The sequence below is a fragment of the Neovison vison genome, chromosome 2 (assembly GCF_020171115.1).
Source record: "Neovison vison isolate M4711 chromosome 2, ASM_NN_V1, whole genome shotgun sequence".
Lineage (NCBI taxonomy): Eukaryota > Metazoa > Chordata > Mammalia > Carnivora > Mustelidae > Neogale > Neogale vison.
This window is the reverse complement of record NC_058092.1, coordinates 17,148,289-17,160,757: the sequence shown is the minus strand read 5'-3', so window position 1 is coordinate 17,160,757 and position 12,469 is coordinate 17,148,289. Positions and strand designations below refer to the sequence as shown.

The following is a 12,469-nucleotide window of genomic DNA, read 5'->3' as shown; positions in this document are numbered from 1 at the left end:
GCAACCTATAGGTGATTTTTATTTTTTAATAATCATGTATCTTTTAGTAGGCTAATGGGTAAGTAATGTTAAAGTCAAGGAATCTGAAGTTTATCAAAGAAACTATCTTCATAGTGATTTAAGTAAAGCCTTTAAAAATTTCCTATCATTTCATATAATTTTGAAGGTATTATATTTGCTGTGCAGTTTAAAACTTTTCATGTTTCGATTTAGAATACTGTGTTTTGTGTAGAATATGAAATTCTTCTGAATTTCTTCTTATTGATTATACTTATTTGTTAACTATTGTTTTGCTTTTGGCTTATCTGTATCTAATTTTATCTCCAAGGATCCTGAATGATCAGTCTTGGGTACTTTTTCTGAAATTCTCTGGAAAATTTTTCAGATAGATAACATTGAAATATGACATAAGGTATTTTTAAAAATAGTGAATAACTCGGTTCTTTATATCCAGAAGAGCAGTGAAAATTAACAAAACCAAACTAAGATGAGAGACTAACAAGTTTTAAAATACACATTTTTATAATGGTAAGCGTGAGGGAACTCGGTGAGTTTGTGAAGCAGGAAGTGTTTGACCTTATATTGTTGAGTTTTTTAGAGTGAGACAATTGTCCTGAGTTTGGGATGGTTGTGGGGTATCTGGTTCTTTTCTTCCTTGCAGTGTGACAGCTATGAAATTCGCCCCGGTAAACACCTTGGAGTGTGCATTTCTGTGGCAAACAACAGGCTTTTTGTTGGATCAATTCCGAAGAATAAGACTAAAGAAAACATTCTGGAAGAATTCAGTAAAGTCACAGGTAAAACAAAAAATGTATTTAGTAGAAGTTAGTTTTGGGAAATCTGTGGTGCTATTTATAAGTACCAAGAAAGAGAAGTGTATATTAATCTAAAATTGCAAATCTTCAGTTTGCCTCCTTTCTGCTTTACAGTGGTTTGGTCTAAGCATGTTCCCTTATATCCTTAATTTCTTGGAATGTCCCCTTACTTCTGTGCCTTCATTGCTCCTTAGCTTTTGCCAGAGTCTTTGCCTGGTAGCCCTTCAGTAAAGGCTTCCCAGCATTCAGCGTACTTTAGGGCCAAGAGGCTGGGAGTTTTTCTCCTCTTCCTCCTCCTCCTCCCTGTTGCCTTGTCTAGAAATTTCCGATTCTAAATCCATAGAATTGATTGAGAAGTACATTTTACATCACAGGTCTGTATACATTTATAACTGAAACAAAGTTCAACAAAACTTGTAATTTCACTTATTTTACATGATTTAGTGTTATCTTTCCTGTTCAATTTCATTTGTCTTAAACATGGGTAAAGATTAACTCAGTCTAGCTATGGTTTAAAAAACACTGATTTAGACCATTACTTCCCCCCATAAAAGCCATGGTTTTTTGTCCTCCGGATATCTCCTCCCTTGATGCTGTCATCCGTTGTTCGTCTCGATTCAGTCTTTCATTAATTGAAGATTGCTTTTGGCTCAGAGTCTTTCTCTTCTGCCCTAAATTGACTTATTTGTAGTACCTTTAACATGTACACGGATGACTTTCCAGGCCCCTAGCCTCCTAGTTTCATGACCACCTCATTTCCAGTTCTCTATTTCCGCTCCCCCCACATCCTGATCATGTTCTGGATCTTGCTGCCAGAAATTCTGCCCACTCCAAAGTCTTGATTTTCTAGCGTTCTACTTTGTAACCACTGCCACTCTCCATCACACTTGGTTTGGTCACATGCTCCAAATGGCGCAGTTCTTTGCCCTCATCACTTTATTACCTTTTGGCTCCTTTCTGGCTTCTTACCCGTGTATTCATTCCTTCAGCAGGTGTTTGTCCAGTGCCTGTTAAAGCGGTGGCATTGTGTTATGCGCTGGGATACAGTGGTGAATAAGATCTGTTTTCTGCCCTTGTAGAGCTTACATTCTGGGAAAGGAGTAACACAAAAAACTAAAGAAATATTTACACATTGTGGTAAGCACTGAGAAGAGCAAAATAAGAGATACTTAGCTAGAGAATAGCTATTATCCCCGTTTTGATGTTTATGGAAGGCTTTTCTGATAACATGACGTTTCAGGCAAGACCTGAAGAATGAGGAGGATGTAGCAGACAAAGAACAGAGGACTGTGCATTCCAGCAGAGCAACACATGCCAAGTCTCCGAAGCAAGAAAGATCTTGGTGTATTATAGGAACTGAGAGAAGGCCAGTGTTGTTAAAATTACTGTAGAATTAAGAGTAGAATTAGATGAAGTAGGCAAAGCTTTTGTGGACCTTATAAGAAGTTTAGATTTAATTTTTGTAGAATGAGAAGGTGTTTAAAGATCTCAAGCAGGGAGTAACATCTGTTTCGTGTTTACGGAATATTATCTCTACTGCCATATGGGTAATGGTTTAGAGGGGCTTAAGAGTAGAAGTTAATCAGTTAGTTGAGGCTATTACAGTAGTTTGGATAGAAGATTGGACGAGGGTAATAGCTGTGAAGGTGGAAAGAAGTAGATGGGCTCTGAATTGAGTAGGGGAGTAAAGGAAAGAAAGTAAAGGAAGGAAATCAAGAAAGAGTCTTCAATTTCTGGCTTGAGAACCAGGAGATGGTCCTATTTATTAGATAGGGAAGTAGAGAAGACACATTTGGGGAGTGGTAACTGTGATTTTGGACATGCTAAATTTGAAATGTCTTTAAGTCTGGGTTAGAAATAAAATGTAAGCATTCTTAAGGATATAGATAGCTTCTAAAAGTACAGACTAGCTGATACTACCTAGAAACAACATATGTGGAAAGATGAGAACACAGGACTAAGACCGGAGGGACACCAATATTTAGCGATCATTTTCTTTTCCTTTTTTTTTTTTTTTTTTTAAGATTTTATTTATTTGTTTGAGAGAGAGCATGAGAGATTCAGCATGAGCTGGGGGTGAGGGGCAGAGGAAGAGGGAGAGAGAAGCAGACTCCCCGCCGAGTAGGGAGCTCAACGTGGGGCATGATCCCAGGACCTCGGGACCACGGCCTGAGCTGAAGGCAGATGCTTAACAGAGCCACCCAGGTGCCCCAGCAATCATTTTCATTCTTGGTAAAAGCAGTAACTTTTAAGTTAGAGCCAAGGATGATTTTTGGTCATGATTACTTGGTTGAATGTAAATTCCTTTGAATTTATATCAATAATTTGGTTTTTAAATTCCTTGGTTTCATAAATTGTAAGGTCTTGTTACAGCAAACACTCTAAACCATGATATCATGTTCTATATCAGAATACAGTAACTGGACCTGTTGCTTATGGCTGTACCCTCAGGACCCTGAAAAATTTAAAAAGGAACATAAAAAATACTGTTTCACAATCCATATCTAACAATGCTGATTTAATTGTCTACTAGGTAATTAGGGAATCATTTTGAGGCTTCTTCAATATTTTTTGCTCTTCGGCAAGTGGATTTAGGTCTGCCTGACCGCTAGATGTGTGGTGGATGCTTTTGGCTTATATATCTGGCTGTTGGTTTAACAGAGGGTTTGGTGGACGTTATTCTCTATCATCAACCCGATGACAAAAAGAAGAATCGGGGGTTCTGCTTCCTTGAATATGAGGATCACAAGTCAGCAGCACAAGCCAGACGCCGGCTGATGAGTGGAAAAGTAAAAGTATGGGGAAATGTAGTTACAGTTGAATGGGCTGACCCTGTGGAAGAACCAGATCCAGAAGTCATGGCTAAGGTAAATGCAGTTGCTTGGGATGGGGGTGAGATGATTATTTAAATTTTGTACTCCGATAAAGCTCAACTTTTAAAAGTTATATGATAAATACAGTTTATAGCTCTTGATCTTAATTCTAGAATCTGCTTTAATACTAAACTTAACAGTCTATCTTGGTATCTAGAAATTTCTGTTAATCATCCCTTTTCCTGGAGATTAAGTGTGCTAAAGGAACTGAAGTGAAATTGGTTTAAGTATGGCCATCAGCCTTGAGAATTTGTTCAGTGCTAGGAGCTAGGAAGGATACAGAGTTTTAAAAAAAGAGGTCTTATTGAATATAGACAGAAGTAATGTTTTTTGGAGATTATGAATTGCAGTCTTCATTGACCATAGTAAGACTTTTATTACATGGCTGTTGATAATTTATTTAGATTTATAGCTGATTTTTCTATTTCTTTTTTTTTAATTTAATGATTAAGTTCCCTTAAGACTGTTGTCTCCATGAAGAAAGGCAGAGGATTATCGTGTTTGCTCTTGTGTGGTGGTGGCAAAATATGCATGGCAGATCCTTTGTAGGCCCTCACTTTCCTCCTAAGCCTTATACTTCTGTTGCCATGATCCCTGCCTGGTAAATAATGGTGCCATGAGGCTCGATTGTTAGGCTTTCCCTTCGGGTGACTGCTGGAATTGAAGGGACTCATCAGAGTTGCATCTCTGCTGATCTTAGTGAATTTCTGAGTATTTTGGTGTGTCTCTTCCCTTCTTGGTGAGGCAGCAACTCTGTAATGACCATAAATTGGTAGTTGAATTCTCCTAGACTGGGAAATCTTCCTCTAAAGCTTTTTATTCCAGGTTTTGAGCAGGTCATCTTCACTCTAATTACTTTGGAGGAGAGCCCCAGTTTATACTCGCGTGAACAAGTTTTATAGGCAAAGTCGTCTTTGGGTTAGAGAAGAACCACAGAGAATGAACCAGAGAGGCTCTCAGATGTGCTGCTCAGTGTCCTTTTCTTGTATTCCTTGAATGGATTTGTGTTAAGGAAAGGGACTAGGAATTTAAATAGCTCTGATTTTTTTTTAATTTTTATTTTTTACTAACTTGATTTTAATTCCATTTGTTTCTTCTAATACAATTAATTGTGACTTTGGGCAAACCTATTGAACTTGGATGTCCTCTATTTTATTGGAGTTGAATAAATCTCCTAAGCACCCTTACACTTTGGAACTGCCTTGTAGAAACAGTAGAGTTTGTATTGCTTTTTCTATAAAAACATGTTTAAAATAGCAGTATAGATATATTACACATTATAAGAGGTGAATAAAATTCACAGAGAATCTGAAAGTAGTTTGTCTGGTGATTTGTTCAACACTTTTCACATACCTCTTAATAACCTTTTAGATTGAAGTGCATCCTAAACTTTATAGGGTTAGAAAACCTCAACATTTTATTCTAGGAACTATTCTTCCTAGATCATAAACAACATTCAGAATGAAAAAGAGGCCTCTATAAACTTGAGTAACACCGACTGAGTAAATTTGATTGACTAATACTGATTCCTTTATTGTTTTCTAAAGTGGAGGGTGGGTGCTCTACCCTTCTACTGTTAACATTGTCAGTGTTCTAATTCATTTAAGATTTTTTTGCCAAGTTGGGTCAGTTTTATAATCAACCGAAACCTAAGAGCCTATATTTCTTAAAGGGACTTTTTTCTGTTGAATGTTTTAAACAAACTTTCAACGAGTAATTTTTATATTGTATGTTTTGGTTTCATCTTGAAAAAGAAAAAAAGATCTGTGTTGAGTTAAAAAAAAAAAAAAAGAACCAACTGAGGCCTGCATAATGTTGAGTTTGACCTCTGTGACAACACTGTGAAAATAAAGAGGGTAGAGATGGAGGTGGACAGTGTTAGAGTCCCCCCCCCCTTGAAGTAATACCTTCCCCCAAATAATTTTTATTCATATATCCTTTATCTGAGGAAACAGTTTATTCACCGGGTGTGTTAATTTTCTTCTTTGAATAGGTAATAGAATTCCTTAGTTCAAAAATCAAAATTACACAGAAAGGTGTAGATTAAAGGAGTCCTACCTTGCCATGCTTGGGTGACTCAGTCGGTTAAGCGGCTGCCTTCAACTCGGGTCATGATCCCAGGGTCCTGGGATCCAGCCCCGCATCGGGCTCCCGGCTCCGCGGAGAGTTTGCTTCTCCCTCTCCCTCTGCTCGCTGCTCTACTTGTGCTTTCTCTGTATCTCTCTGTCAAATAAATAAATAAAATCTTAAAAAAAAAAAAAAGTCCAACCTCTACCTAGCTGCATCTACTGTATTCCCTCGTTCCCAGTACACACCCAGTTTTCGTAGTCTCTGGTTTATTCTTGTAGTATTTCCTTAGACAGATACAGGCAAATACGAGTTTTCTTTCCTGACTTTTTACTTGATGGATACAGGTAACCTGCATTCACTGATCTATATTTGCTTTATTCAGTATCCTAGTTCATGAGCTCTAAGGTGGTATATCACTATTGTGTGTACCAGTAAGAAGTTATTAAATGTTGCCAATTAAATTTTGAAACAGTACTTGCATGTCACATTAACTGTAAGTTGGATTCCCATTTTTCAGAGATGTAAAAAAGGAAAAAAATGGCTTAGCAACAATGTATCTTGGTGGTTTCTTCATATCTGCTCTTGGAGCATGTCCTCATTTTTTATGGCTACATAATGTTCCATTGTGTGGGTATGCTATAGTGTATTCAGCTGGTTGGGCAGAGTTTCTAATCTTTTACTGTAACAATATTATAGTGAATGAGCTTGTATCTTGTCAGTTGATAAAAGTGCAGATATATCTATAGGGTAGATTCTCAGAGGTAGAATTGTGGGCCACAGAGTACATGCATCTGCAATTATTATAAAATATTTTTATATTATTGTAAAATATTGCCATATTTCCCTGTACTGTTTTATCCTCCCACCAGCAAAATATAAGAGGCCCACTTTCCTCATCCTTGTTAAAATTGTAATATTTTTGGATTTTGCCAGTCTGGTAAATGGTGTATCTCAAAGCCGTTATGATTTACTTCTCTCACTATGCATGGATTTAAGTTTTTAATATGTTGAAGGGCCATTTGTGTTTCTTTGTATGAACCTTGTATTCATGAATTTTGCATGTCTTTTATTCAGTTTTCCATTGAGCTTTTTCTTATTTTCTGGAGCTCTGATATTTGAAAAATAGAGGTTAACTCTTTGTGATAGAAGTCATTTGTCTTTTGGCTCCACTTCTGGCATTTTTGCCATGTGAAAGCCATTTATTTCTAGTAGTGAATTCTGCCACTCCTTTATATAATAGCTTTTATTTTATTTTAAGATTGTATTTATTTATTTGACAGAGAGAGATCACAAGTAGGCAGAGAGGCAGACAGAGAAAGAGGGGGAAGCATGGTTCCCCCGCTGAGCAGAGAGCCCAATGCGGGCCTCAATCCCAGGACCCTTGGAATCATGATCTGAGCAGAAGGCAGCCGCTTAACCCACTGAGCCACTCAGGCACCCCTATAATAGCTTCTAAATTATAAAGCCTTCCTTGGAGCAATGTTATGTAAAGGAATTACTTTTATCTTTCTTTCTTTCCTTCAGTATTGTATTTATTTATTTGACAGAGGGAGAGAGAGCACGTGGGCAAGCACAGGCCGGGGAGTGGCAGGCAGAGGGAGAGGAAGAGGGGGGCTCAATCCCAGGACCCTTGGATCAGGGTCTGTGTGGAAGGCAGACGGTTAGCCATCTAAGCCATCCAGGCGCCCCACCTTTATTTTCTTTTAATATTTTTCAGACTCTCCCCATCTCCATCTCCACCCCTTTTAAAATTTTTGATCTATTTGGAGTTTACCCTGGTATGTAGTCTGAGGTATGAATCCAATTTTTTTTTTTAAGATTTTTTTTTTTTTTTTAAGTAATCCTTATACCCAGCGTGGGGCTCGAGCTCACAACCCTGAGATCAAGAGTCACATGCCCCTCTGACTGAGCCAGCCAGGCACCCCCAACTTTTAGTTTTATCCAGGTGAACACTATGCTGTTTCAGTGATTTAAGCATTATAGTTTGTTATATGTGGTAGGGCTAGTCTCCCAATTTTTTTTTTTTTTTCTGACTCTTCTTGTTTATTTTTTCATATGAACTTTAGAATTAGCTTAATTACTCAGTTCTGCAGGGAGCAAAACCCCAAAACATGTTGTTTCAGTTGGTACTCAGGGACCTATTAAATTTGTGAATTAACTTCGTAATTATCTCTTGGTTCCTTGAAGGTTCTGTTCACAGTGTTAATACTTTATGTTTATTTATTTTTTTAGAATTTATTTTTAAAGATTTTATTTATTTGACACAGAGAGAGAGAGTGAGCACAAGGTAGGGGCAGCAGAGGAAGAGGGAGAAGCAGGCTCCCTACTGAGTGGAGAGCCCGATGTGGGGCTCAATCCCAGGACCCCGGGATCATGACCTGAGCCAAAGGCAGGCACTTAACCGACTGAGCCACCCAGTGCCCCAGTGCTAGTTACAGGGCAGGAAAAGGAACCAATAATCTATATAAATTGGTAACTGACAATAATTTTCTTGGCCATTTTTATACCTTCTGTGATGCACCTTTATTATTTAATGTTTTTGAGAAGGAAAGCCTGCGGTGAAGTTAGGAAGAAATACTTTAATGTAAGACTTCAGCAAAAAATTAGTAGCCAATGCCAATTTTTTTATATTTGTTGTATTAGGTGAAAGTTTTATTTGTGAGAAACTTGGCTACTACAGTGACCGAAGAAATACTGGAAAAGTCATTTTCTGAATTTGGAAAACTCGAACGAGTGAAGAAGTTGAAAGATTATGCATTTGTTCATTTTGAAGACAGAGGAGCAGCTGTTAAGGTAGAAATTTGAAGTTTTGCTTCTTGATATTTGAATTTTGTTGTTGAGACTTGCTAAACACATAAAATGACTTTAAAAACTGAAATAAAATTGGTTTTCAGCTTTTGCCGAACTCTGGAACTTACTTTTAATAATCTGTGAAGTGGTAGTAGTGTAACAGGTAAGATTTCGTGTTTCAAAGCCTGATTATTACTAACTGGGATTGTGACTTCAGGCAAGGTATTTTTAATCTCTATATTGTTTTTGTAAGCCTGATATTTGATAGCATGATGCCCTGGAAATATTATAAGGTGTAGGAATTAGCTGCTGTAAATGGTAAACAGGTAATGAATTGTATTACAACTGCTTTGTTTACCTTACTTTGTAGATCTGTGAAGGACCAGAGCAGTGTGTGAGACTTCTCACACAGCACCACTGACCTACTGAATTCACCAGATTTTTTCTGAGATAGTTGTTAGTCCTTCATAGATTTGCCTTTCCTCAGTCATTGTGGAATTCTAGTTGTATTAGCTGTGTTGCTGGTTTCAGGAGTTGTTAGAGATACTTCTTGCATATAATAGTCAATTTGATGATAGTAATGAAAAGTGTGAAAGCATTTTGTGTGGTGGCTAGAGAGTAAAACCTGAATACCTGCGCTGTTTTCTGCTAATAGTGGATCAGCAGTATCTTCCATGTGAATTGGTAGTTTCTTGTTCCTCTCACCTTCCCCAATTGGGGAGAGAGGACAAAACACTAACAGAAGTTTTTTATTTGGGAAGGTAGGTCGAGAATCCTCAGTGACTCACTCAGGCCTGGTCCTCCTTCGGCGTGGTCTGTTGGAGTGGGGCCCCCTCTAATTTGAGCAGTTTCTGTTTCCTGCCCAGGATATTTGCTTTAAAGTATGCCTTATAGAATCTTTGTATTAGTTAGAATTTATTGGTTTGCTTTTTGATGAAAGCTAATTAGTGAGACAGCATTTGCTTATAAAATTCACAGCTTAGTGCAGAATTTAATGCTTGGTTTCTGAAATTGCCAGTGGTATGAAACACGGATAACTAATTTATACCTTCTGAGTATTGCTTCTCATTCAGTTGTCACTAAATAACTCGTCTCTAATTGAAAAGAAGTATAAAAACTGGTAGGGGGGTTTGCCAGAGAGGTCTGAAATTTCAAAATGTGTCAGCAACTGGGAAGCTTCTGTGGACTTAGTTGCTTTAGGTGAAGTGTGTGGTCATGGGGAGCACTTAGGCAGGTAGAGGAGGACTGAGGTCATCTTTGTCTAGTTGCTTGTAAATCTCTGAATGTTCTTTATGGATAGAGCATTTTATTCTGTTTGTCCAAAGCGGAAAAGATTGTGTAGGGAAGCAGAAAGGCTGTGGCAAGGAGGTGTGACATTTTGTTACTGAGTTACTTGAACTTGGATGTATGGCAGAGGCTTAAATTAGGTGGAACAACACAGATAAAGGACTAGAGGGTAGGATGCTTTCGATTACTGCTCTGCCGGTGAATACTCAAGGCTTCATTAGTCCGTGCCCGTTCTAGGTGAAGTGTTGTGGGGGAAACCTAGGCATTTTTTGGTCAGTATCTTGTTCATTTTCACTGATCACCTCATTCAGTAACCCATTTGTCTTTCAGATCTTTAAGATTTTTATGGAAGAGCAGTTTCAGATTTACATGTCAAATGCCATGTTTTTATTTTAAAATTTGAGTCTTGAAAAGTTTGTGTTAATTATGGCATTTCCCAGATGTGGATTTGCTTTTTTGTTATGGCTCAACCTTGAGGGGTTAGTTATTTGGAATTAAGGAGCAGTGATAGGTGGCTCTGGAAGTCCTTCCAGCTTTTTAAATATAAGAGTAGGACATTAGTTTTGTTTTCAATATAATTTACACATAAGAAGGTAAGATTGAAGGAAATAAATACTTTGTATTTTTTGCTTTGTGGCTAGGTCCTTTTGCCAGTTAAAATAGTTGTGAAATAAATTGTTTATTAATTGTATTAAATGGCAGGGTATGTCTATATAATTATGTCTTAAAGTTCTATTTTTACAGGTAAAATAAATTTGTTTTTGTAATTTTGTGTAGGCCATGGATGAAATGAATGGCAAGGAGATAGAAGGGGAAGAAATTGAAATAGTCTTAGCCAAGCCACCAGACAAGAAAAGGAAAGAGCGCCAAGCTGCTAGACAGGCTTCCAGAAGCACTGCGTGAGTCTACATTTTAGTAAATAGATCTCTGAACAAAGAATAAATTGGTAATAGAGATCAACTTAATAAAAAAATTCAGGAATAGACTTGAAGCAAGCTAATTTTTTTTTTTCTTTTCTCCCTTCCCTCCATTGCTAGGTATGAAGATTATTACTATCACCCTCCTCCTCGTATGCCACCTCCAATTAGAGGTCGGGGTCGTGGTGGGGGGAGAGGTGGATATGGCTACCCTCCAGATTACTATGGCTACGAAGATTACTATGATGATTACTATGGTTATGATTATCACGACTATCGTGGAGGCTATGAAGATCCCTACTACGGCTATGATGATGGCTATGCAGTAAGAGGAAGAGGAGGAGGAAGGGGAGGGCGAGGTGCTCCACCACCACCAAGGGGGCGGGGAGCACCACCTCCAAGAGGTAGAGCTGGCTATTCACAGAGGGGGGCACCTTTGGGACCACCAAGAGGCTCAAGGGGTGGCAGAGGGGGTCCTGCACAACAGCAGAGAGGCCGTGGTTCCCGTGGATCTCGGGGCAATCGTGGGGGCAATGTAGGAGGCAAGAGAAAGGCAGATGGGTACAACCAACCTGATTCCAAGCGCCGTCAGACCAACAACCAACAGAACTGGGGTTCCCAACCCATCGCTCAGCAGCCGCTTCAGCAAGGTGGTGACTATTCTGGTAACTATGGTTACAATAATGACAACCAGGAATTTTATCAGGATACTTATGGGCAACAGTGGAAATAGACAAGTGAGGGCTTGAAAATGATATTGGCAAGATCCGATTGGCTCTAGATCTACATTCTTCAAAAAAAAATTGGCTTAACTGTTTCATCTTTAAGTAGCAGTTTGCTGCCATTTGTATTGGGCTGAAGAAATCACTATTGTGTATATACTCAAGTCTTTTTATTTTTTTTCCTCTTTTCATAAATGCTCTTGGACATTATTGGGCTTGCAGAGTTCCCTTATTCTGGGGGTTACAATGCTTTTATCGTTTCAGGCTTCATTTTAGCTTCAAAAACAAGCTGAGCACACTGTTAAATCATGATTTTGCAGAACCTTTGGTTTTGGACAGTTTCATTTTTTTGGATTTGGGATAGATTACATAGGAGTATGGAGTATGCTGTAAATAAAAATCCAAGCTAGTGCTTTGTCTTAGTAGTTTTAAGAAATTAAAGCAAACAAATTTAAGTTTTCTTGTATTGAAAATAACCTATGATTGTATGTTTTGCATTCCTAGAAGTAGGTTAACTGTGTTTTTAAATTGTTATAACTTCACACCTTTTTGAAATCTGCCCTACAAAATTTGTTTGGCTTAAACGTCAAAGCCGTGACAATTTGTTCTTTGATGTGATTGTATTTCCAATTTCTTGTTCATGTAAGATTTCAATAAAACTAAAAAATCTATTCAAAACATTACCTATTTCAAATTCAATTGTGTCCTAAAACATTATTTTATTCGTAATCCTTTGCAAGGAATATTGTTTTCAAATTATAACTGCCTATGTGAGTGATCAAATTCATGCAAATTTTCTTGTCTATTCCAATATGTATCGTGGCTATCAGACTGAGGATTAGTCTAAATTCTAGTATTTATTCCAAATCGCACTTTATTGATTGGTGTTCTCTCATAGTCTCTTCTAATTTTGAAATTTTATCCTTTATTTTTATAAAAACGGGTTCAGAGGCTTTTGAACATTCTTGCAGGCATTGGATAATCTGCGTTAAGTA

At 37.8% G+C, this 12,469-nt stretch overlaps 1 protein-coding gene across 5 annotated transcripts in view; it reads left to right on the top strand.

The window, feature by feature from the left end:
* The window catches only part of HNRNPR (heterogeneous nuclear ribonucleoprotein R), a 33,912-nt gene extending 21,758 nt beyond the window's left edge, over positions 1-12,154 (top strand). For 3 of the 5 annotated variants that reach the window (XM_044237409.1, XM_044237408.1, XM_044237411.1), the window contains 5 exons: positions 662-797; positions 3,468-3,682; positions 8,402-8,551; positions 10,613-10,734; positions 10,873-12,154. In XM_044237409.1, the coding sequence (XP_044093344.1) occupies positions 662-797; positions 3,468-3,682; positions 8,402-8,551; positions 10,613-10,734; positions 10,873-11,485 (1,236 nt within the window). In that variant the 3' untranslated portion in view covers positions 11,486-12,154. The remainder of the gene's footprint in view (positions 1-661; positions 798-3,467; positions 3,683-8,401; positions 8,552-10,612; positions 10,735-10,872) is intronic. The other 2 variants (XM_044237410.1, XM_044237412.1) reach the window with 1 other exon arrangement.
* Positions 12,155-12,469: the final 315 nt, after the last annotated feature.